At 40.0% G+C, this 27,762-nt stretch overlaps 1 protein-coding gene across 1 annotated transcript in view; it reads left to right on the forward strand.

Annotated features, from left to right (window-relative positions):
- npnta (nephronectin a) overlaps positions 1–27,762 on the forward strand; it is a 226,693-nt gene that overhangs the window by 177,291 nt on the left and 21,640 nt on the right. Inside the window, exon 12 of the mRNA XM_020930429.2 lies at positions 10,364–10,798. Coding sequence (XP_020786088.2) covers positions 10,364–10,798 — 435 coding nt within the window. The remainder of the gene's footprint in view (positions 1–10,363; positions 10,799–27,762) is intronic.

Raw genomic sequence — 27,762 nt, forward strand, 5'->3', positions numbered from 1 at the left:
AGATTATCTTCCGATTCCTACTTGGACCTCGGATTTGATGTCACGTCCGAGCTTGAAGCGTATTATTATGTTTTTCGTGTCGGAGTTGGAGAGCCTCAGCACAACACCGACTACCAAACCCACAGACAGTGATATGGACGTGATAAGGTATTGCAGTGATACGAATGACTGAAATTATTCTTATAGTCAGTAAATCAGCAAAGTGTCCAAACACAATGAAAACAGTTCTGATTTACACGTCACAGTGGGTGTAGCATCTTGGATTCTGACTCAGAATCCTTGCTCGGTCGACTTTTTCCGCGTTGTGGGTTACGCCGTCCCAAGAAAAGGGGCATTTATTACGTGTCGCTAGGCAACTTCCTCAGAAAACCGACTCGGAAGGATAATCGAACGCAGGGTATGTTAGAGCGAATCACTTCGTATTGATTTCTTAGGTTTCTTTGCATCTTGGATCCACTGCGAATTTTACACTCTGAATTTTGACTGTTGAATTTGAACATATTTGTGCTGAATATTTATTTTATATTGAATTTTAAACACTTTGAAAATGTACACTTAAAATTTCAGCAACTCAAATTCACAAGAAAAATAATGAAAACATGTTTTTTCTGAGTTAAAAATTCAAAGTGAGAAATTCGGCGGCATTTAAAACTCAAAATCTGATCAAACAAATTATCTTCCATAGTGCACGCAGTTTAAAAACACAGTGGAGCACTTCCTGTATTACCACATGACATCACAAGGTGGAACATTGTGTTTTCAGTTTGAGAGAAAAACTCGGCCTAAATATGCAGGATTTGTGTGTTAAACATGTTAATGAAACAAAACACAACTCCAGGTCTGTTTCCGATGAGGAAACATTATAACAAAAATAAGAAAACGGTTTAATCTGAGCGCTTTAATCCTCTAGCACCAAACTTGTATCCAGAGAACTGCAAAACTCCCTGTCCTCTTCCCCTTATGGTCCCGAGTGGCGAATGCTTGAGGCGGTGGCAATGTCCTCCTTGTGTATCGCATATCAAAGGAGCCTGCAACCCGAGAATCCAATAACAGAGTCTGAGCTTTTGTGCTGGCCATTCCTCCACTCATGAAACCTGCATGAACTCTCTCCCCAATGGTAAAGAATGAGAGAGGAGGCCGAGATGCTTTAGTTCAACGCTGTGTCGCCCGGAGCTAAAAACACACAAAGAACTGCCGATCAATAATACAAGAGATCAGACTTCATATGCTGTGGCAGTGTCCAGCCTTTAACCAGATATGGGACCATGTGAAAAATGATAGTGGAAGATATTATGAGGGGATAGGGCAGAAGTTCTTGTAGTTTTTTTTTTTTTTTTTTTTTTCAAGAAAGCAAAGGCAAGTGACCTAAAATGCTTTGCAAAGACACAAACGCATGATGCTAGTGAATGAATACATAAAAATACAATAAATAAAATACAACCACTCAAATTTTAATGTAAATGCTGAAGCAAACTAAATCCGTGTTTCATTAGTTCATTCGTGTTTTTTCAATATAAAACCAAAAAAAAGAAAATGAAAAAAAAAAACTGTTTTATTTATGTCTAAAACCAAATGAAAAAACGGATAACGATTAATTTTTTTTTCATTTTTTTCATTTTGTGTTTAAATGAATAATGTAAAAAATGGATAACGGGTGTTTCCAGTTTCTGTGACTTAAACTGCGATGCTGGACTATTGCGCCGCATATGGACTGAACCAGAACTGAACCAGGACTAAACCATTTTCAGTCCTGGTCTGGTCCTGGTCTCACTCACGATCTGGTCCCGGTCTCAGTCCCGGTCTCAATCACGGTCTGGGTCTGGTCTGGTCTGGTCCCGGCCTCAGTCCCAGTCTCAGTCCTGGTCTTGTTCCCAGTCTCAGTCCTGGCCCTTTTCCCGGTCTCAGTCCCGGTCTCAGTCCTGGTCCTGTACCCGGTCTCAGTCCCGGTCTCAGTCCCTGGTCCTGTCCCGGTCTCAGTCCTGGTCCTGTTCCCGGTCTCAGTCCTGGTCTCAGTCCCGGTCTCAGTCCCAGTCTCAGTCCTGGTCCTGTACCCGGTCTCAGTCCCGGTCTCAGTCCTGGTCCTGTTCCCGGTCTCAGTCCTGGTCTCAGTCCCGGTCTCAGTCCCAGTCTCAGTCCTGGTCCTGTACCCGGTCTCAGTCCCAGTCTCAGTCCCGGTCTCAGTCCTGGTCCTGTTCCCGGTCTCAGTCCCGGTCTCAGTCCTGGTCTTGTTCCCAGTCTCAGTCCTGGCCCTTTTCCCGGTCTCAGTCCCGGTCTCAGTCCCAGTCTCAGTCCTGGTCCTGTTCCCGGTCTCAGTCCCGGTCTCAGTCCTGGTCTCAGTCCTGGTCCTGTTCCCGGTCTCAGTCCCGGTCTCAGTCCCAGTCTCAGTCCTGGTCCTGTTCCCGGTCTCAGTCCCGGTCTCAGTCCCGGTCTCAGTCCTGGTCTCAGTCCCGGTCTCAGTCCCAGTCTCAGTCCTGGTCCTGTTCCCGGTCTCAGTCCCGGTCTCAGTCCCAGTCTCAGTCCTGGTCCTGTTCCCGGTCTCAGTCCCGGTCTCAGTCCTGGTCTCAGTCCTGGTCCTGTTCCCGGTCTCAGTCCTGGTCTCAGTCCCGGTCTCAGTCCCGGTCTCAGTCCTGGTCCTGGTTCCGGTCTGGTCCTGGACTCAGGCCTGGTCTGGTTCTGGTCTGGTCCTGGACCTGGTTCAGTCCTGGTATGCGGCGCTGAAGTCCTGCATCGCAGTTTAAGTCACAGAAACGGGCCTTGTCCGTTTTTTCCATTATTCATTTAAACACAAAATCGAAAATTATCCCTTTTTTCAGTTTGGTTTTGGAGACAAATAATGAAGAAAATAGTTTTGTCATTTTCTTATTTTTGCTTTTATTTAGAAAAACGAATGAACGAATGAAACACGGATTAAACAATACTGTAATGTTTTAAAGATCACATGTTGTGTTTGAGCCTAAAGTAAAGCAGTGAGAGAAATGTTTGTCTGTCTGACACACACAGACAGTTTCTCGTGTCTCCACTGGAGTCAATGAAAACAGGACGTCCATGTTCAAACGAGCGCACACGCCCGCTTTGCCTCATCGATACCGCTGGGATGATTTAATAAAATGATAGGCACTCAAAAGAAACGAGATTTAAAACGAAATATTAGGTTTATTAAAGGTTGTATGGAGGATTTTTTTTGTTTCAAGTTGTCAATGATAGCATTATAGAGGTGCAGTAGCCTTGTAATTATGATGACCAAAAAAAAAGAATAAAAATTCATCAACTCTGGACGTGGTGGGGCTAAACATTTGCCAATAGATAACGACACTGCCTCGTTATCTGTTAGCTGACAGGCTGTCAATCAATCTCCCTACGTTTCTAGCGTAACTGACTTGGCTGTGCGCCGCCGGTACGTACGTGGTTTACGTACGCCTGTCACGCAGTCCACAGACGCAAGCCGCACAGACGCTGTTTACTCCACCAACGCAACAGTTCTTAGCGGCTTTTTTTTACCTATATCTTCCTCGCAGTTCGCACAAAGTTTGTTGCAATGGCGACAAGAATCCAGGAGCAGTTAGCCGCAAAAGAAAGTCCGTTTTTGAGGTCGCTGAAAGAAGAAGACAAGGGGAAAAGCAGCGAAGCCAAACTAAGGTGATTCTTGAAGATTCATTCCAGCGATGGCGCGACTGAAGCAGACGCAGGGTCTAAAGACTGACGCACTGGTCCACAAATTACTCCTGGACAGGTCACTTCTGCTTATTATGAAAACGTACTTTATTTCCAAGAGCTAGACAAACGTTTTTCAGGACACGAAAGCGATATCCTATGTCTGAAAACATATTGTTAATTTTCAAGGCAAAGAAAGAGTCCGCTTGCTGCTGCGTGTTGTAGCTAGTTCATTCGCACTGAATCTCCGCGCACTCCTTCTCTGCACCCCTTTCCTGCTCCTGTCCCCGCTGCCCCTTCCGCTCTTCCCCCTGCTCCTCACTTCTCCGGGCACGGAATCTCCGCGCACCGCTCCCCTCTCCTCTCTCCTCTCTCCTCCTCCCTGCTCCGCTCTCTCCCCTGCTCCTCACTTCTCGTCCGCGCACCGAAATGTCCGCACACCCGCTCCCCCCGCTCCTCACTTCTCCGTCCTTGTCTAACCAACACTGTAGTTAGTTGTTTACAAGTCATGTGCAGCGCACGGCTGTAAACAAACCTGTTTCTGGCGTAAAGAGGAGCGGGAGGAGGCGTTTCTACGTAGGGAGCTGTAGGGGAGGGGGGGTGGTTTCACACATGCGCAACATTTGAAAAAGGACAAACAGTCGCTGGATTTCTCGTTCCTTGGAAAATCCTCTATACAACCTTTAAAGCTGGGTCCTCGCTAGGCCACGCCCACGTCGCTCCATGTTGACATATCACCACCAACAGATCTGTAACACCGGGAACTCCTGTGTATATCTGCACATCACACTAACGAGTACCAAAATGACTAGGCCACGCTGTTGAATGCTCCATGTATCACTGATTGAGGAAAATAAAATTTTAGAACGAAGTTAGTACAGAGCAGTCGGTGTATAAACGATTAAAGATTACTCAAAGATGCACAAATCACTCCAAATACAACTTCTGACGGGGTTAATGAGAAGAGGGAACAGCTATAACGTGGTTGAAAAGCTCTGAAAAGTCGATTTTACATAATAGGTCTGCTTTAAGCCAAGATCAACTATAAACACCAAGCATTTATAGTTGGAGCTGGTCTTAAGTGTTGGGGAAGTGTGTTCCATAGACGAGGGGCATAAAAACTAAACGCTGCGTCACTCTGCTCACTCCTAAATCTTCAGACACAAAATAGACCTGTCCCAGTCTTGTTTAGTTAGAAAATATTTAATTTAAGCTATATTTTTAATGTGGTAGTACGCAGATTTTAATAACAGCATTTGAGTGGCTGGAAAAATGTAAATAGGAAGAACCACTTAGGCCCAGACTTTTTACTTTGTTTGTCACTTGTGTTCGAATAAGCGCTGACTTTTGACCTTTCATTTTAACGTCCTTCACTTTTCTTTGAATTACGCTGAATAAAGTTTTGACTTGTCCTCTCTCTGATGTAGAAGAGACACATTTCTCGCTACATTTTTAAAGGTGTTCTTTTGTCCAGGTGTTAGAGCAGCTGGAAAAAGAAGTGTATTTATGGAAAACCAGTTCACATTAGCCAAGATTAGTCATGTTATAACGAAGGTGTTAAACAAATCAGAAAGCTGTCATTATCTATAAACAGTGTTGGCGGGTAACAGATTACATGTACCAGCATTAAGTAATCAGAGTACAAATTATGAGTAACTGTATTCACTTACAGTTACTGTTTCAGTGAGTGGTAATTGGATTACAGTTACTTTGTTGAAATAAATGGATTACATGGAGGTATTTTCCTGTTTTCACATTTTGGGCTAAACCAGGACTAAACCAGGTCTAAACCAGGACTAAACCAGGTCTAAAACATTACTAAAACCAGGACTAAACCAGGTCTAAACCAGGACTAAACCAGGTCTAAACCAGAATTAAACCAGGACTAAACCAGGACTAAAACCAGGACTAAACCAGGTCTAAACCAGGACTAAACCAGGTCTAAAACATTACTAAAACCAGGACTAAACCAGGTCTAAATCAGGACTAAAACCAGGACTAAACCAGAACTAAACCAGGACTAAACCAGGACTAAACCAGGACTAAACCAGGTCTAAACCAGGTCTAAACCAGAATTAAATCAGGTCTAAACCAGGACTAAACTAGGTCTAAACCAGGTCTAAACCAGGTCAAACCAGGACTAAAACTAGGACTAAACCAGGACTAAAACCAGGACTAAACCAGGACTAAACCAGGACTAAAACCAGGACTAAAAACCAGGACTAAACCAGGACTAAAACCAGGACTAAACCAGGACTAAATCAGGACTAAAACCAGGACTAAACCAGGTCTAAACCAGGACTAAAACCAGGTCTAAACCAGGACTAAACCAGGTCTAAACCAGGACTAAACCAGGACTAAACCAGGACTAAAACCAGGACTAAAACCAGGACTAAACCAGGACTAAACCAGGTCTAAACCAGGTCTAAACCAGGACTGAACCAGGTCTAAACCAGGTCTAAACCAGGTCTAAACCAGGACTAAACAGTATGACACCTAACAGTAGGTGGACAAACTTTAAAGCAGCAGTGATCTCATATAAAAATCATTTCTCTATCAATAATATTTTTAATCTGGTTAAGGAAAGTCTGGACTTTTTATTTTCTTTTAGCAGATAAAACATCTTTTGTTAAGATCCTCGTTTTTGCTTCTCTACAGTAAACAAAAGTCTGTTCATGGAGACTTTGGCTCAACGGACAATTTGAAGAGAACAAACAAGAATTTTCAGGATGTGGTCGCTACATTCATGTAGTTTTTAAACGCATGACAATACAAAGTAATCCAAAGTATTCAGATTACGTTACTCACTTTAAGTAATTTAATGGATTGCGTTACAAACTACATTTTGGTGTGTGTAATCTGAATACATTTTAAAAGTAACACTGTCTATAAACCCAAATGAACCTGTACTTCATCAGGCAGTTGGTTGGTTTCACCGGCAGCTCGCAAGAAAACTTCCCAAAATAGATTCCTCGACCAGTCCGTGTGAATGTCAATCCTGCATAATCCATCTTTCCTAATATGGATCTGGTTATTTACCCAATATGCTCCAACTAACCTGGTTCAACATTGCCCACTATTTTTAGCAGGAGGCAGCAAACAGGCATACGTGCATATTTCAGGTTGAATAAAACTTGAAATACTAATGCAAAGGTTTTACTTTAGAGAGGAAATTATTAGAGGTATCAAGCAAAAACATTGATCTGTGTAATCTGATAATTGATATTTAGGGAATTCAGGAGCAAATCTATGAATATGTTATGAAACAAATAGTAGAGACATGATTTTATGAGAGTAATGGAAAAATTGTGGAAAGGAAAAGTGAAATTTGGCCAGTGTATGAATGTAAAATATGGATTGATTTATGGTTATATTTTATGATGTTAAAGGACTCGTAATCCACTATTTTCTGATCTGTTATCGGTGTTGGGAAGGTTACTTTTAAAATGTATTCCCCTACAGATTACAGATTACACACACCAAAATGTAGTTTTTAACGTAATCCATTCAATTACTTAAAGTGAGTAACGTAATCTGATTACTTTGGATTACTTGGTTTGCTGTAGAGAAAAAAAGACTAGTATATCGTAACATAAGAAGTTTTGTTTGCTAAAAGAAAATGAAAAGCCCAGACTTGACTTAACCAAATAAAAATATTATTGATAGAAGAGGAGGAGACACAGTCTGCACAGCATGGTTAAATCCTGTTAAATCCTGTTTTGGTCCTGGTTTTAGTCCTAGTTTAGACCTGGTTTACTGCTGGTTTAGTCCTGTTTTAATCCTACTTTAGTTCTGGTTTAGTCCTGGTTTTAGTTCTGTTTTTAGTCCTAGTTTAGTCCTGGTTTAGGCCTGGTTTAGTCCTGGTTTTAGTCCTAGTTTAGACCTGGTTTAGACCTGGTTTAGACCTGGTTTACTCCTGGTTTAGTCCTGTTTTAATCCTAGTTTAGTCGTGGTTTAGTTCTGGTTTAGTCCTGGTTTTAGTTCTGGTTTTAGTCCTGGTTTAGTCCTGGTTTAGTCCTGGTTTTAGTCCTGGTTTTAGTTCTGGTTTAGTCCTGTTTTAGTCCTGGTTTAGTCCTGATTTTTAGTTTGGTTTAGTGGTTTAGTTCTGGTTTAGTCTGGTTTAGTCCTGGTTTAGGCCTGGTTTAGTCCTGGTTTTAGTCCTAGTTTAGACCTGGTTTAGACCTGGTTTACTCCTGGTTTAGTCCTGTTTTAATCCTAGTTTAGTCCTGGTTTAGTTCTGGTTTAGTCCTGGTTTTAGTCCTGGTTTTAGTTCTGGTTTTAGTCCTGGATTTAGTCCTGGTTTAGTCCTGATTTAGTCCTGGTTTAGTCCTGATTTAGTTCTGGTTTAGTCCTGGTTTAGTCTGGGTTTAGTCCTGATTTAGTTCTGGTTTAGTCCTGGTTTAGTTCTGGTTTAGTCCTGGTTTTAGTCCTGATTTAGCCGGAAATGTGAAAATAGGAAAATACCTCCATGTAATCTATTTATTTCAACAAAGTAACTGTAATCCAATTACCACTCACTGAAACAGTAAGTGTAACTGAATACAGTTACTCATAATTTGTACTCTGATTACGTAACTCCAGTACATGTAATCTGTTACTCCCCAACACTGTCTGTTATAATGTTGTTTCCTCATCACAAACAGACCTGGAGTTGTGTTTCGTTTCATTCACACATTTTTAACACAAAAACCCTGCAGATTTAGTTTAAAGTTCTTGTCTCAAACGGAAAATATTCTTGTCCACCTTGACATCATTTAGTTACACAGGAAGTACTCCAATGTGTTTTTAAACTCCATACACCTTCACTAAAATCTTTTGGACGATTGCCGTAGCTGTTACCTTAAAAACATGACATCACAACGTGGAACAGAGCATTTTGAGCTTTGGAGATGTTGACAAAATAATAAAAACATGTGTGAATGAATCAGAACACAACTCGAGGTATGTTTTTGATGAGGTAATAACGTTATAACATAAATTAAAGCTCACGTGATTCATTTTGTTAAATATAGGAACTTTAAAATTTATTACAAAACAAAAATGCTGCTTAGATCTGCTGTGCAATGGAAAACAAGATTCTTGTCTCAGGTTCCAAATACATATAAGGCAATACTGCAGATGAAAGAGAATAAGAAATGAGACTTTAGATCTCAGGAAAAAGGACAAAACTCAAATTATAATTAGCTGCACATTGAAGCCACGTTTTTGGTTGTATGTAGATAAGATAAGATAAACCTTTTACCTTTTTTTTTTTAAATTCAGGAGCTGTTTTGGGACTTCTCTCCCTTTGTTTTCACATAGTAGCATTTTTGACAATAGCTTTTGTTATTTTATTATTTTTCTTAAAGGTGCATTGTGTAACTTTTCTAGTAGAGGGTCCATCACCTGCTTAACTCCTAGAATGTTCCACAGTAAGGCATTTCATTTAACTATCTCCACGGAGACAAACAGGCCACATCACCAGACCGAGTTACAGGTCAGATCTAGGGAGAGGTGAACCTGTTCACAGTAATAATGCATGTTTTTGCTGTAGTTTTGAGAAATAAAAACACCTGTAATTCAACACAGTACGGCATTAAACCTTTCTATCTTCATGGAGACCAAACCAGACCAAGTCACAGGTCAGGTCTGTGGAGAGGCGACCCCGCTCACAGTCAGAATGCCTCTATTTTTAGGTTTTTGAGCTATAAAACCACCTATAATTGAAAAATATAAAGAGTAAGGTAGAACTGTTTCATGTCACACTGTGGAACATTCCAGGCAGCGCAGTGACAAATCCATAGAAACAAGCAGGTGACAGACCCCCAACCAAAAAGTTACGTTGTGCACCTTTAATACCATACTGTGGGACATCCCAGGCAAAGCTATAACATCACCATGGAGACAAGCTGATGGTGGACCATTTGTGAGAAAAATTAGACAGTCCACCTTTAAGCCCAATGTATGGTTGTGCGCCAAATTGTCTGTGTTGAACCCCTTCCACAGAAATTTTGTAAATACGTGTTGAACCAAAGCAGATAATAATGAAAGCGACACAGACAATAAGGGCTGTGATTGGTCCTTTCTACATGCGCTCTACACACATCTCCAATACGCCGCTTTTCCCGCTTCATTTTGTAAACACGAACGCCATTTCTAAATCCGAGCCTCCTAGCGTTGTGTTTTTTGTGAATTACTTCGCGGCGCACAGACCTCGACGCAGATCCATAAACCAAAAATGACGGTGACAAGGCGACAAGGCAGTGTGCGTTGGGTCGACGCAGAACTATAATTCCGCCTTTATCTTTATGGTCACATTTTTATACAGCGCTTTTCCACCGTCAAGGCACTCTAAGCTTTTCACAACAAGAAACCACTCACCCATTCATACACCAGTGTACACAGACACTGGGGGCGAGGCGGGTTAAGTGTCTTGCCCAAGGACACAACAACAGCATACATCTGCGGGAGCTGGAATCGCACTAGACAACCTGTGGGTCAGTGGATGTAACCGCTCAACCTGTGATGTTTATGTCGAGGGCGATTCAAACCACCAACCTTCGGATCAGTGGACAAACGCTCTACCAACTGAGCTGCCGTCGCCGTTTATCAAACTGTAATAGGCCCTTTAACGTTTGAAACTAAGAAGTAGCGCTAGAAGGAGAAATAATAACTGTTAAGAGCTTCATTTGTTTTAAAGTGCTTATAATTTGTCTCTGTCTTGTCGTTCCAGCCATTCCTAAAGTGGCCATTGAACCTCCTCGACCAGGCAAGAACCACCACCACAACCACATACCTGATTTTGATTTCCGCCGGCCCACTGCCACTACAACTGTTAGATCCCCAGTTACGGAAAAGAGAGTATTCATCCCCAGAACTACCACGCCAACTACGACTACTACTACTTCTACTACTACAACTGCTTCGACTACGACCAAAGCACCACCAAAGAGGGTCACTCCGCCACCGCGTAAACCAGCCGTACCGACAAGGAAGCCTCCAGTCCCGACCAGGAAGCCCTCTGTGCCCACACGCAAGCCCTACGTACCCCCCAGACCCGCCCCGCCGCCCACCAGACGCCCCTTCATACCACCCCCTCCCGCCCCGGTGACGCCAGTGGACAACACCATCAACAAGGAGGTCACCAAGCAGAGGGGCGACGTGCACAGTAAGAACCATTATTTTAATCCTATAGTTTCAGTTTTATTGATTCAAATTGCCTAGTTTGTGTGGAAATTGTTCATGTTTATACAGGAACAATGATGTCCACTATTATAGCAAGCATTTAAATTTAAGGTGCCTGTCGTGGACCAAATAGAAGATATAATTTAACAAAGGCTCAAATTATTCAAATTATTAACAAAAAAAGCTGGGCCCAACTGGGGTAACTCAAAATCAAACTGAACCGAACAAAACTAACCCAACCAGACAAAGGAACAGCAGTGTTTAAATACCTGAGGACCAACTAAAACTAAACACAAGAGGGAGGAATTACACTAAATAATAAACTGCTAACTTAATCAAAGTAACAAGAAGGGAAATAATTATAATACACAAAATAATAAGTGATTATAAAGTGACCTCAACACAAACTAAACAACTAACTTAATAAAACTAACTAAATAGTGCTTCCTCCCCCCTTTTGAGTCATGATGGGTCCAAGGGTCCAAAAAAACCCAAAAGTGTAAGTAAATCAGACTTATATTAACTAAAATGTGTGCACTCAAATTAGTCTAAATAAAGAATCCGTGTATCATTCGTTCATTCGTTTTTCAATATAAAACCAAAAATAAGAAAACGAAAAAAACAACTGTTTTCTTCATTATTTGTCTCCAAAACCAAAATAAAAAAAACAGATAATGATTTGTTTTTTCAGTTTTCGATTTTGTGTTTAAATGAAGAATGGAAAAAACGGATAACGACTGTTTCCCGTTTACGTGACGTCCGTGACTGTGATGCTGAACTTTTGCACTGCAAATGGACTGAACCAGGACTGATCCAGGTCCGGGACCACAGCGGACTCCGAGCTTTGACTCCAAGCCTCCGCAGGGTCTGAGCCTCATCTTGGAGCTCCGGCCCTGCTGTGGGCTCTGAGCCTCCGGTCTGGTCCCAGTCTGGTCCCAGTCTAGTCTTGATCTCAGTCCTGGTCTGGTCTCAGTCTCAGTCCCACTCTGGTCCCGGTCTGGTCTCAGTTTCGGTCTGGTCCCAATCTCAGTTCTGATCTCAGTCTCGGACTGGTCTCAGTCTGGTCTTGGTCTCAGTCCAGCTCTGGTCTTGGTCTGGTCCTGGTTTCAGTTCTAATCTCAGTCTCGGTCTGGTCCCAGACCTGGATCAGTCCTGGTTTTCAGTCCGTGCAAAATTCAGCATCGCAGTCACGGAAATCACATAAACGGGAAACGTCTGTTATCTGTTTTTTCCATTTTTCATTTAAACACAAAATCGAAAACTGAAAAAACAAATCGTTATCTGTTTTTTTTTTTCATTTTGATTTGGAGGCAAATCATGAAGAAAACTGTTATTTTTTTGTTTTCTTATTTTTTGTTTTATATTGAAAAATGAATGAACGAATGATACACGGATTATAAAGGAATTAAATTATGTGTAATGTATTTAACTTGAAATTAAATAATATTGACACTATGGAGTGGTGGCAGAGGTATTCACCACAGTGCCCCATGCAACTTCTCAGGCAGAAGGCCCACCAACTAATTGTCTCCATGGAAATGTTCCTGCTTTGCCTGGAATGTTCCACAGTATGTTATAAAACGTATCTGTCTTAAGTTAAGTGAATTAGAGCTATTTTTACTGTACAAAAATACCTCTAATTCACAGATCTGACCTGTAACTTGACCTTGAAGCGTCACTTGCTTCTTTGGAAATGGATATGTTTAATGTCATGCTGTAGAAAATGCCAAGCAAAACAAAGACATCTCAGTGGAAATAAAACAAACAGTTGGCAGACACGTTACACAGTGCACTTTTAAGTAGGGATGTGACAATAACCGAAATATTGTGATATCATATCGTCAAAAGTCTCACAAAAATATCGTGGGATGTCACAATATATCGAATCACAAAATCCTTTGCTTAAATGCATTGTTTTATAGTACCAATAGCTAATAAACATCATAATAAACATCATTTCCGTTATGGCTTTTTTTGGTTTGTTGTGGCTTTTTGTTGTGTTGTCGCATTTGTATTTGTTGCGGTGTTTGCATTTGTTGTGACTCCTCTCGGCTTCCGTACAAAAGACGCCATTCAGAACAAAATGTATAACTTAATTTACATGAGATAACCGTTGAGAGTTGTTGCGTTTCTCAGTCCTTTATGTTGTCTTTTTTCTGTATAATGAACCTTGTTTGTTTTTGACACGATTAGGCCATGCATCTTTCTGATTGGTTAATCCGCCTGTCAGTCCCGCTTTTTGAAATCGGTGCGACAAGATTCGGCTCTAGACCTCTCTAAAGTTTTATCAGAGCGTTCGGTTCTGGTTGGCCAGGTAACCCCAGTATGTTACGAGGTGAGGCGCAAACATCATTAACCTCCGCTGTATTTCCGTCGCTAAACGAGTGTACAAAAGCCTCCGTAGAAAATGACAAGCTTAACCAATATCTATGTGTTTAGTGTAGATTGTTTCCAGAGGGTTACATGAGACGACAGCAGCATTCGTCTTCATCAGATCAGTGACAGTGCATTACGTTAGACCTCATTTACATTTCTCTTCACACGCTGTTTATTATGGAACATGCCACACAGATAAATCAGGAGTTATGTTCAGCTGTCAGCCTCTGTGCTCCTCTGATCACTTTAGGCAAACACTGCGGGCGTAGTGTGAATCTGACACCGGATCAAGTAAAGATTTAATCAAAGCTTGAAAAAAAAAAATGCTAAAGTTAATGAGGCATATGAAAAATTGTATGCTTTGTTCCACAATACAGTATCTTACCTATGAACCAAGATTAAATTTATTTCAATTTTAAATAATTGGCTAAAATGTGAAGAACGTGTGAATGTGGTAAATTCACTTTTATTATTGTATTATGTTAACAGTCCCAGATTACACATGTTGTTGTGTTTTGTTCATTTAATTTAGTTTCATTTACACAGGTTTGAGTAATCATTGCATTATATGAGTCTCTAGTATACATAGCCTTATTTAACCAATCGCTGCTATTTGGTTGTGACGTATGTAATGCACCAAATCCTAGCAATAACGTCTTTCCCCTTGATACAATTCACCAAATACTCTCTTTGTTCCAGCTTTAAATCCTTGATCTCGGGAATCGTTGCCAACACAGAATGTATGGCTTTGTCTACATCCATCTTGATACTTTGTTTACTGTTGTGAACCACAAAAGGGACCCAGACAGGCGCTTGAGTTTGACGTCATGGCTTCACAGCTCTTTGCTGATTGGCCAGTGCGCGGTCTACAACTTCCAGGGTTCTTGCAAACCGTCTAATGTATTCCGATTCCTGACCTAGTTGCTGGAGAGAAATGAAATTGAGCAGAGGCACTAGGTGGCATGAGCCTGGCTACTGTTTACATTTCCAAACCTCGAAATGCCCTGTTCCACCTTGTGATGTCGTGAAGCAGTAGTTTTCAAGTTAACCGCTTCTTTTTGTTCAGCAGAGACCGGCAATTATCCAAATGATTCTAGTGAAGGTGTATGGAGTTACAGAAATACAGGGAGCATTTCCTGTATTAGTGTTGTGGAAAAATGTATATATTTCTTGATGGTAAATAATTAATCCATTTGCGAAGTCCGTTTTTGGAATACAGACAAAGGTTTATTCTTGTTAGAGCCTGCCCTGACCAGAGACCAACATCCTCTCCTCACCAGCAGTATGTCCCTACCACATTAGCCCCCATCTCCTCAGAGCATCTCAGCTCCGAGTCTCTGCCCTGGAGCATTTGAGCTTTGAGTATTGACACAGAAACGCAAGTTAGTGACATAAATATCAAAGCAGAGTGACTTTTGTTTCACAGACTGTTATGTTAAGTGCTAATCAACTTAACATACCTTTGAGGACATCTAAGGCTGAATCCCATTACACCCCTCGGCCGTACTACTTTCCCTTACCCCTCCGTTCTGTGTGTTCAGATGTCAGGGTAGGGTTGTCCCAGTTACCATTATGGCAAAGGGGTAGGGGAAAGTGGTAGGTCTATATACCCCTTCAAGAACGCTTTGTGAATCACCGGCAAGATGGCTGCTACCGCGACCTCAGAGACCAAAGAAGTTAGGAAGAAGGAGAAGGGGTAGGAATTAGAAATGGGATTGGCCCTAAGACTACACACAGTTTCCTGATGGTGGACACGGTTGTGTTTGCTGAGTCTTTACACATGTTAGTGACTGGTCTGGTCTCAGGTACAAATCACATTCATTTACACAAAGACAGATCGAGAGAAATCTTTCCAAAATATAAATTTCCATCACATGCTTTCAGTTTGAGAACTCTAAAGCCTAAATATACACGTATACAAGTATGTTTGTGATGAGGAAATGGCATTATAGCATCAGAAAATAGTGTCATATGGAGTCTTTAAAGTGGAAATTTCACTTTGCAAGGCCATTGTACAATACTGTATTTTGTATCTTCTAGACTGTATAAAGTTATGTTACAAACAGGATCGTATATATGTATTTTGTCAATGCGTCTTGCAGGAAAACATCAAGGACTCGCAACTAAATACTCAATTATTCATTTGTGCGTTGGCAACCAAACTGATGACACATAAATACAGCAGCACATTATGTGAGCGGAGTCATTGTTTACTATTAGTACATGTCACAATGTCTGCAAATATATACAACTAATGGATAATAAAAGTGATCATATAGATGGCCTTCATGAACCACACAGTGAAAGGTACAATGTACAGACTTTGTCACAATAAATATAAAATGTAGATGTGATTTTTAACATACATTATATTTAATATTGTTGCACAGTCTGTAAATCTGGATATAGTTGCAAATAATATGAATAATGATAATAAAGCTTTGCAAACTAGAAAATAGATCCTCATTGAATTCCCCAGGCTGAGAGAATGAGGTTGCTTGGTTGTGTTGGCCCATGTCACGGTGTTCTGCGCCAAACATGAATAACTGACATGGATTTCACAAACATTGCATCATCACTGTATTTTGAATTTATCAAACCCAAAACCACAAAAAAATAAAAAATTAAAAAAATCTTCTCCTCAACCAAATATTCACCTGTCACAGAACAACAAAGATGATGTGTTCATTATTCATTTTTACCTCTGTTGAAAAATACTATAATGCACGAACAAAGACCTGATTCAAAATGAGCAAATACTTTATTAATTCAGGCTTAGTGACTACTTCATTATTACCCTAACTTCTAACCCTAACCCCTCAATGAAAGCACCACCGTTTAACTTTTTAGCCAAAAGCATATTAGTATAAAAGCATTTTATTTCTTTTTTTTAATGTTTTATTGGATTGAAAAATGAAAATAAAAACTGACTCTTATTTGACCTGGAGCGTCCTCCTGCCTGTTTCCATGACAGTGATGTGCCTTTGGCTGTAAATACAAAGTCTGGCATAAAATGTACAGTATCTATCTCCATGGAGAATGTTTCAAAGTGTGGTTTTAATCTTCTGTTTCCAAGGAATCAGGCAGGTGATGTGCCACCTCCAGAAAGTTACATGGTGCAGCTTTAAGTAGTTCCTAAACTTGAATCATTTTTAAACTGCTCATATTATGTTATTTAGCATAATATAGATCAGTGTCTATGTTATAATATTGTTTCCTCATCAAAAACATCCCCGGAGGAACTGACTGGGACCAATAAACAGCCCTGGACTTTCCGCCCACAAATAGGCCAACCATGGGATTTCAATAAATTAGTAATGAAGTAATTAAAGAAAACACACAAGATTAACTACTTCTGATTGTTTACTAACAAAAACACTTAAACCACTTTATTTTGAAGTAGGGATGGGCATTCGGTTAAATTTTCTTAATCGATCATCGGGAGAATTAACGATCCATTATCAAATAATCATTAACGTTTTTTAGATTAAAATGATCATCATTATTATTACTATCTGCACTACTAATCTGCATAAATCAATTCAACTTTACGACATATAAACCGTAACCACTCTAGAACCACATCAGCCCATTTGACATTATATTATTATATTATGTTTAATGCAGCTTTGTGCAACTCTCACAGAAATGAAACTTAAACTGCATGGCTAATTTGCATAAACTAAGCAAAGGAAAAAAAAAAAAACAGCTCTTGTGCACTGATGCGGTTCAACTTCTGTCAGATTGAAGGACATGACTCAGGTGAATACAGGTTAGTGTGACCATATTTACGTTTGTCAAAACCAGGACACCGTACAGGGAGTGGGAGGTGGAGACTCGTCATCGACATTGCGCGACTCTCACCTGGTAAAACTTTTTCCCAATGGACACCGAAACATATGTGCTGCTTTATAAACTGTGCACATGGAGTCACACTTGTCCCGACTGGAACGGAAAGTGTCTTGTACAAATCATTGTTAAATATGCATTTGTGCTTCGGCACGTTGCAGACTGACCGACTGTCTGTGTCTGCTCGCTCCTTCTGAGTGCAGAGACACATGTACAGGACCCCTCTTTGGTCACGCTACACACAGCAACCTACATTCGGTTTGTCGATTAAAATGAACGTAATCGATGAAATTCTTAATGATCAATTATCGATTAATCGACCAATCATGCCCATCCCTATTTTGAAGTAACTTCGTTTTTTTTTTTACTTTAACCCAGGGGTGTCCAAACTTTTTTCACCAAAGGCCACATCTCTAAACACACATGAAGCAGAGGACCGTAGACTGATGCTCAATACAGTGAATAATTGAAATATGTGCATGTTTATCACATTAGAATGAGCCGTCAGTCTTTATTTACACTAAGATTCTTAAAACCACACACTAAATATTAAATACTGGCTTTATCAAGGTAAATAAAAAAAAAACTAAAATTTTTCATTGATGCAAGGTCATTTGGGCCAATTCTCCTGGAAGCCTGAGGGCCAAGAAAAATTTGTCTGAGGGCCGCATTTGACCCACGGGCCATAGTTTGGACACCCCTGCTTTAACCTATTACGGTATTTCCATCCTGTTAGAAATCTTTGACATGTGTTCAGACCAAAGAGTAGCCCTCTCTTCTTCGTCACCTTTTAGGCCAATGCAATTTATGCTTGACAAATGGGCAAATTATCATATTATTTGCTTTTCCAGGTTTTGTTTAGTTTAATTCACACATTTTTAACACACAAACCCTGATAGTCTGTGTGTTTTTAAAGTCCATTCACCTTCACTAGAATCATTTGGATTATTTCAACCCTGGAATTGCCAATCTCTACTAAGCACAAGGTAAAAAGAAAGATGTTAACTTGGAAATGACCACTTTATGACATCAGAAGGTGGAACAGAGCGTTTTGAGTTTTGGAGATGTAAACAGACTAATAATAAAGGGTTACTCAAATATGTGTGAATGAAACAAAACACAACTCCGGGCTTGTTTTTGAAGAAGTAACAACATCGGCTAAGAGCTTACAGGAGTTAATTTTGTGTAATATAGGAGCTTTAATAAACTGGATTAAGTATTGGATCATGCTTTAATAAGGACAATTAAATATAGTTATTCTAAAATGGTGCCAATAGTAACAGGTTTACGTTTGACTAGCATCATTACACTAACCCGACCTAGTGAATGATCCAACAGAAACATGCGGTACCAGGAGTCCGATGCTACTGCTAACACCTCGAGCCAGATGGCAACACATAATTAGAATAGGAAAAGTGGGGGAAGATTACATTAACACCTGTCGCCAGCGCTCAAAGCTCACATCAATCACAGGCGGGCGCGAGCAGGTTCCTGAGGTTTGACGGAGAGGAGGTGTTCAGTGAAGGGTCTAATAATGACACAGGACTCCGACGCGGAGTACAGGTGGGGCTAACTCTGCATTCAGATCAGGAGTCGTGCATGTGATTACTGTCAGGAGATGAGCTATTGTTGCAGAATCAGGGGAAGAGAAATTGGCTCCTCTGCAAAGCCTCAAAGATAATTAAATAATCTGGGGTTATCGCGCATGCAGGGCTCCGTAGGCTCGTGGCGGTTTTTGGCGCACTTGTTGGAATACGCAATTGTGGAAAGCGGATGTATGAGCACAATGGGTACATTTGTATGGAAGGGAAAAACTGAGAAATCCACAAGAGAAATCTGATCGTGAAAACCCCCGATCACATGTATCACTTAATCAATGGATTGTGTTGAGAAGACAATTCATTTTAAAATAACTTTGAAGGTTCAGTATGATTCAAATTTGACTGTCGTGAGCTTTGAGCCATGTTATAATGTTGTTACCTCATCGAAAACATACCTGAAGTTGTGTTTTGTTTCATTCACACATGTGACTGTACAAGACATAACAAGATGAACCACAAAAAAAAAAAATCTTCTTCTTCTCCTCAACCAAATATTCACCTGTCACATAAAAACAAAGATGATGTGTTCATTATTCATTTTGACCGCTGTTAAAGAATTGCCTGATTCATCAGCAGGTTTCACTTCATGGAAACCGTCTGACCTCGCAGCATTAGGATTTGTTTGCTCGACGGCAGGCGGGTACTTTTTTCATTTAACCAATCGCTGCTATTTGGTCGTGACATATGTAATGCGCCACTAACGGGACTTACTGGTATATTAAGCTTTTCCCAAATCCCGTAGGAAAAAGGGCAATAACGTCTTTCCCCTTGATAAAATTCACCAAACATTCTCTTTGTTCCGGCTTTAAATCCTCGATCTCGAGAATCGTTGCCAACACAGAATGTCTGTCTTTGTCTACATCTATCTCGATGCTTTGCTTACTGTTGTGCTGTTCCACAAAAGGGACCCAGACAGGTGCTTGAGTTTGACGTCATGGTTTCACAGCTCTTCACTGATTGGCCGGTGCGCGGTCTACAACTTCCGTGGTTCTTGCAAACCATCTAGTGTATTTGGATTCCTGACCTAGTCTCTGGAGATCAATGAAATTGAGCGGAGGCACGAGATGGCGCCAGCCTGGCCTACTTCATTATTACCCTAACTTCTAACCCTAACCCCTCAATGAAAGCCCCACTGTTTAACGTTTTAGCCAAAAACAGACTAGTATAAAAGTATGGATTGATAGTGGATTGAAAAATGTAAATAAAAAAACTCTCTCTCTCTCTAAAAAAACTCTTATTTGACCTGGAGCGTCCTCCTGCCTGTTTCCATGACAGTGATGTGCCTTTGGCTGTAAATACACAGTCTGACATAAAATGTACAGTATCTATCTCCATGGAGAATGTTTCAAAGTTTGGTTTTAACTTTCTGTTTCCATGGAATCAGGCAGGTGATGTGCCACCTCCAGAAAGTTACAGGGTGCAGCTTTAAGTAATCTGATCACAAAAACCCCTGGTCACATGTATCACTTAATGAATGGACTGTGTTGGCAAGACAATTAATTTTAAAATAAATCTCCCGTATTGTGCAAAATTGACTGTTGAGCTTTAAGTCATGTTATAATGTTGTTACCTCATCGAAAACATACCTGAAGTTGTGTTTTGTTTCACTCACACATGTTCCTGTATTACCACAAGACAAGATGAAACAAGATGTTTTTGTTTGAGAGAAATCCTCAGCCTAAACATGCAGGGTTTGTGTGTAAAACATAAAACAAATAATAATGCTTTTGAAGAGGAAACAACATTATAACAGGTCAGGAAACAATACAAAATTTAATACATTTTCTTTCCTTTTTGAAATTGTTTGTCCTTATTTTGTCCTCATTCATTTCCCTGAAAAAACTGCACCGTGAACAATGACGTGACATTTCAATAACGTGATAACTCCAGAAATCAGATAACGCTCAGATTTCTGCTGTGTGTTCAAACAGACCCAGTGTGAGTTTTCAGATTTTCCTATTTATGCACCACAGGCTACTTCTTTCAATTTTTATAATGGATCTACCATATGCTCGTATTTAACAAACATTTTACTGTGCTCATTTAGTTTAATCGTGTAATACATTTATGTCAAATTTGCTGCCTTCTTGTCAATTTTAGGAAATAAGGTTTTGAATTGGAAGAAAAGTTTGATTTTAGCAGTAAGCCTCTTGTGTTATGAATTTGGCACATTGCAAAGTTAACATGGGACTCAAAAATAACCAAACCCTATTATGTTTTTGCATATTTTACCAAACTCTAGATTAGTCTTTCTAAACTTTTCACACCACAGACTGTCTAAAGAAGTGGACTGAGTGAGTGTGACGTCACCCATAGTATTCGGCTCCAGTCAAATGAAGCTCATTGAGGTTGCATTTATAGGGGTGAATCAAGTTTCATGTTTGGAATTTCGACCACGCATACCACAGCAACTAAAACGTCAATCTGGAGCGAGGCTTAGCGACGCTGTCAATCAAATCTGTTACTAACACTAGTCTGAGTGACCTTGGGGAAAGAAGCCATCTGATTTGTCTGGTATTAATGTTCATAACTTGATTTACGAACAAAATAGCGAAATAAAAACACCAACTCTAAATGCAATGATAATGCTACACTTTTTTTAATGCATAATAAGTTGGTCACAGGCTTGTAAATCAGCTCTGAGGTCTCTAGAATCATTATGTAAAAGCGCTCTGAAGACCAATAACAAGAAAAGTCGGCTGTTCCACTACTGTTATATTCTTGTGACACAGAGCCTTCTAAGTCTTGAAAACCTGATAATGTATGCAAATGTTTGTCTGCTGTTTAAGATCATTCATGTGATACTGCTGCATTTTGTTTCTCTGCGCTCTGAAACCTCCTCCCGAGTTGCTCAATCCACTGTGCGCGGCGAGTGCAAGATCCACAAACGCAGGATGGCATTTACAAACTCAGCCTTTTCATGCCCGAGCATCCTTCAGTGGAACATGTTACCAGCAGAGCTGATCACATGTACAAACTATAGCACTTTCTTACGCCTGGCCAAACAGTGGCACCTTTCAAACCAAACCTGCACCCATAATGAAGTTTGGAGAGAGTGTGATGTGTTCATGTACATTGTGCACTCTCCCTGTCTCATTAAATAAATAAACTAAACTGAAATCATACGGAGCGGGTTAATACGAACATTTTCATATCAAAATGATGCGTCGGACAGCAGCAGTCACAGAGAAAGGGTCAGCAGTTTTTCAATAGAAAGTGAACTGGAGCCAGACTCAATGGAGCCGGAAGCGTGCCTAAGCTCACCTCCTTATTTGGAACGCGGCGGCTATCAGGTTAGGTATGTCCATTTATATACATGGACATAGCTAGAAGAAAATACTTTGCCTTCTGAGTGGGGATGCAACGATACAGTTTTCAATACATATCTTGATACATGGATCAGAATATTGATTCAATTTCGATATGTTTTAAGATGCAAAAAAAATCTAAAAAAATGTAATTTTTTCTGCTAATGAGTATAATATAATAACACTATGATATTAATGAAACAATGCATATATTACATACAATACATTACAGTATAAATACTGTAAAATTGTAGTTTGTTTTAGTTAATTTGGTTCAATGAGTTACAGCTCTAAATTTTTATTCAGTGAAAATAATATCAGTGCTTTCTCAGGCTATTTTATAATGTACCCTACTCTTTCACTTCGTAGAAACCGTCTGACCTCGCAGCATTAGGATTCGTTTGCTCGATGGTAGGCGGGTACTTTTTTTAATTTAACCAATTGCTGCTGCTGACGTATGTAATGCACCACCAATGGGGTCAACTGGTATATTAAGCTTTTCCCAAATCTCGTAGGAAGAAGGGCAATAACGTCTTTCCCCTTGATAAAATTCACCAAACATTCTCTTTGTTCTGGCTTTAAATCCTTGATCTCGGGAATCATTACCAGCACAGAATATATCACTCTTCTCTGATTGGCTGGTGCCCGAACTTGCACTTCTGGGGTTTTTGCGAACCACCTAGTGTATTCCGATTCCTGACCTAGTTGCTGGAGAGAAATTAAATTGAGAGGAGGCACTATGTGGCACCAGTCTGGCTAAATATAGACTGCTAGGAGAGTTAAACTACCAGACTTTTCCTTTTCTTGATGATGATTTGATGATTTCCTCCTGAGTCCTCTCACATCTGTGTCTTCGCTGCTCTGCCGCCTCCAGCAGAAACAGTACGTAGCTCCTCCCACACTGTCTGTGCTCTTCCTAACACTGTGCTCTCTCATCCTCTTTCTGGACACTAAAACTATGTTATATTACACAGAAATGTCAAAACTTATGAGATAGAGTCCGAGAAAAAGATTGCATCGCGGGTGCGTATACGAGCACATTTGATCAAAGCCGATGTAAAGCCAAAAGTGATTCTGAAGTATTTAAAAGTTAATATCTTCGTCATTCCTGGGTCTATCAACGTAAAATAGTGAATGAAAGATAAAACCCACCTCAGTTAGAATATTTTTCTTGCTGCATCTGAGAAGGACACTGCAAGGACCAAAATAAATGACACACAGCTCGCATGGAGGAACACGTGTATCGAATCGTGAGACCAGTATTGAACGATTCAGTATTATAACGAATATTGTTGCATCCCTACTTCCGAGTACCACTACAGATCTAAACCAGGACTATCCCGGGTGTAAACTAGGGCTAAACCTGGTCTGAAATATCTGGACCACACAGTTTCACAGTTTAGTGACCAACTCGCTCAAAACAAGGCCTAACCCGCAGGACGACAAAATGTGGATTGAGTTAATTACACTGCTTTAGCTGCTTTCACATTTAGTCCATATTCGTCCCTCCCAGACTGCATGTGTTCCCAGTTAAATATTTCTGAATGCTTCTGTTGTGTTTTTCTGTCTGTCTGGCACCGAGCAGCTCCATTTTGGACACAGTAGGCGCCAAATTCTTCTTCCAGCACTACGCTAACACTCACCAGAGGAGCGCAATTCTCCGTCCGTCCAAACAAATGTCACAGCTACTCTCCTAACAGCTCAATATTTAGTTATTTATGTGTTTTCGAAATGAATTTTATTGAGCGGTTTGTTTTTTTTTATATTTCGAAAACAGTCAGAGGTCAAAAGGTCAAGATCGGGGTAGGTATATAGTGCACAGCAGACGACAGCGAGCGTCAAACAAATCTATTAGGGGTCACTTCGCTCAAGACTTCAATTTCAAAGGCGGCATAAATACACTGACCCCCCATGATGGGTTTCTCAACACTTTCCTTGACAGTGCGAGTCCTTCTCCTGTATGCAATAGTCCTGTCATTTTAGCTCGCTCTTCTCAAACATTAAAGCAAAAACATAAAGGTTAAATTATTTTGTTGTGTATGGAGATGCAGCTAGAAGTGGAATTGCTCAAGGTCTTATATTTCGCAAAATTGACTCGTGTGAGGTTTAAGCCATGCTAAAATGTTACCTCACCAAAAACATACCTGGAGTTGTGTTTCTTAGTCTGTTTATTAGTCCGTCCACATTTCCAGAGCTCAAAATGTTCTGCTTTGGCATGTCATGAAGCAGTAGTTTTCACATTAACAGCTCCTTTTACCTTTTGTTTAGTAGAGATTTGCAATTCCAGGGCTGAATAAAAGTGAAAAAATGCATAGCACACTCAGGTGGCCGACGTCCAAAAGCTTTTATTTTTATTTTTAAATGACGTTTTGGCAAAAAAAAAAGCCTTCACCAGATCATTTTTCTTGCATTGGACCACAGTACTGTCATTTTGCTTTTCCTTGCGTTTGCACCTCTACAAGAACTTTGGTGTGCATTTTCTGTTTCATTTAATTCCAGGACTGAAATCATTCATTCTAATGACAGTGTATGGAGTTTAAAAATGCAGTGGAGCACTTCTTGTATTACCACATGACATTACAAGGTAGAACAGAGTGTTTTCAGTGTGAGGGAAGTATAAAATATATACTAAATATTCAGCTTTTGTTTGTTAAACATGTGTGAATGAAACAATACACAACTCCAGGTCTGTTTTTAATGAGGTAACAATATTGTAACATGTCTTAAAGCTCGTGATCAGGGGCGGCGCTAACATAAGGCAAAGTAGGCGGCTTCCTAGGGCCCCCAAACCTGGAGGTCCCCCCAACTAGTTTCCCTCAGTGCTTCTAATGGCCGTGATCTCAGAACAATTAGATTTTCTCTCAAAATTACATTAAATGAGAGTATTTTACTTGTAAACAATAATCATAAGAAAAATAATAATAATCATGTGTAATGGATATAAACAAAAATGTAATACATGCATCCGGAATTTTGGACTTCGCCGGTCATCGCGCAGTGCATACTGGGAAAGGATCCTCTGAAAAAGTGAGCATCAAACCGCCATGTTTGATTTCCCAGTTGTCAAAGCCAATATTTTCAAGTCTTTTGAACCATATCGCTTTTGTTTCTGGTTCTGATATTGTCATATTTTAGTTTCGATCATCGATATTGTGTGGTTGTTGGATGTCTTAGCAGCGGAAAATGGCCTTCGGAAGTTTGCGAGCTTCATAAATGCAAAAAAAAATGCAGTTCGCAAACTGCTGAAGCCCATTTTTTGCTGTTAGGACATCCAACAACCACACAATTACGTTGTCTGAATCCCATAACTAAAATATGATCATATCAGAACCAGGAACAAATGATTTGGTTCAAAAGACTTGAAAACATCGGCTTTGACAATAGACGCATCCCACTGGGTAATCAAACATGGCGGTTTGATGCTCAGTTTTTCTGAGGATCCTTCCCAGTAATTGATGCCTGGAAGTCCGAAATTCAGATTGCATGTATTGTTGTAACAAAAAAATAAAACTACTTTCAGTTCTGGTTGTCTAGTAGGCGACCTAACTAATAAGACAAGTTTCCAATCCAACATAATTCAAATAAATAGAGATGTGTGTGTCTGAAGAACAATGAGGAAAAACAGACAATAAATATATTAAAACAAAACAAAATAAAGTAACTGCATTATAGTGAGGGCCCCAAACTCAAGTTCATCTAGGTCCCCCAAATTCCAATTCTGCCACTGCTCGTGATTCAATTTTGAGTCAATTTTGTGTAATATATGAGACCTTTAATAACATATGGTAGATCTATAACATAACATAGATCAGAAAATAGCGTAATATAGACTCTTTAAACAGTTTCTTATTTTTTTAAAACTCAAACAATGTAGATAATGTAATTGGTGTAACAGCATATCATGTTGAGTAGCACAGGCACCCAAACATTGCCACACAAGAAGGGTAAAAGACTCCGGGGAATGCTGAGAGAGCCTGGTGAAAGTGTGGCCCCCTTTGCTCTTGGATTCCTTCGACAGCCAGACTGCGCCTCGCTCATGGACAGATGGGACACGCGGCATATGTTCGGAGTTTAGACACTCCGGCGCATTGTTCCGTATTAGTCATGCACATTACTGTCATGCTACGAGCTGCTAATCCTGTTGCTTTTCCAAATGACTTTTAAATTTCTTTTAGATTTCTTTTAAAATGACTTTTTCCTTGGTACGCGCCGAGCCGAGGAAGGTTTTATAATAGCAATGTTACTGCGAGGGAGAGTGCACTGTACCACACTTGTCAGATGACCTTTAATAAGAGGCGTGAACTTTAGTATTTTGAGCGGCCTGACCCCATTGGACACAGGGAGAGGCTATTTCAGGTTCAAATGAGTGTGTGTGTGTGTGTGTGTGAGTGTGTGTACGTGTGTGTGTACGTTGTCAACATTTTCCCAGAGATTGCATCAGGTTGTTAAGACTGCCAGATTCACATTGGAGACCAAGTTAGCAGTCGTATTGTTGTCGTTGTCATAAATGCAAGAAGAACATGAAAGGTGACGTTGATTTGTCCTTGCGATGGATGCACTTTTGAGAGGAAGCCAGGAAATAGCCAGGAGCAAAAATAGCATTGAAATATATATAAACAGACTGGAGAGTTGTCTTCAAATAACAAAACAGAACAATGATGTGGAATAATACTGTAAATCGTTAAAAAGTTTTGCACATTTCACTTCAGTATCGTGAGAATTAGTCTAAAACGAAACTTTTCCTTGGGCTGAACTGATCTCCCATTTGTATGTTGTACCTGTTTTGTGACTGTGCATCTGAATTATCTCGACTATCTGAGATATTAACATTTGTTTAATACAGATGTTCATTGTCTAAAATAAATAAATAAATAACCAATCTAAAATATATATTATTTTTCTATCTACAAACTTTTTTTTTTTTTTTTTTTCAACTGTTAATGCTTTTAGACTTTGAAATTTTCAAAATGCTGGTATGACACCACAAAAGACTGGATATGATGGTTAAGGGGCTTATATTCCGCAAATAATAAAAATAATCCTTTATTAAATATAGAATTTATTTATAAAGCACTTTTAAAAACAAGGTTTACAAAGTGCGGTACAAGCGGTAATGAACAATACAAAAAACATACAAATAGCATTCAGAAAGTATACAAAAACAGACAATGATGCAAACAATCCAATCATTTACCATATTTTTCGGACTATAAGTCGCTCCAAACTATAAGTCGCATCAGCCAAAAAATGCATAATGAAGAAGAAAAAAAAACATATATAAGTCACACTTTTTGGGCGAAATTTATTTTCATAAAATCAGAGACCAGGAACCGACATTTCATCAAAGGCAAGTTATAGAAAAAACAATAGAACAGAGAACAACAGACTGTTAACGTCACATATGAACAGTTCTTCAGATAATTATAACATAAACAACAGAACAGAACAAGTTTACCAAACTCTCCATCTCACTCCAAATCAATAAATGCATTGAATTGTTCATCCTCAGTGTCACTTCTGATCAACTCCACGACCTCCAGAGGTAAAAGGAGCACCGCATCCTCTTCTGTGCAACTGTCGTCAGACTCAGCATCAGTTCCAGTTAGAATTATTCCGGCCTTTCTGAATCCCGACAGGATGGTTTCAGTTGTCACTAAAGTCCAGGATTTGTCGATCCATTCAATGACTTCTATTAAAGTTGCAGTTACCATGAAGCTGTGTTCTCCATCCCTGCTTTCCGCCAGTCCCTCATAAGTTTCTCAGTCACTCCAAACTTTTTTTCTGCAGCTCAAATACCATTTTCGACTGAATAT

The sequence above is a fragment of the Boleophthalmus pectinirostris genome, unplaced genomic scaffold (genome assembly GCF_026225935.1).
Source record: "Boleophthalmus pectinirostris isolate CB_2022bp ecotype Guang Dong unplaced genomic scaffold, ASM2622593v1 HiC_scaffold_22, whole genome shotgun sequence".
Lineage (NCBI taxonomy): Eukaryota > Metazoa > Chordata > Actinopteri > Gobiiformes > Gobiidae > Boleophthalmus > Boleophthalmus pectinirostris.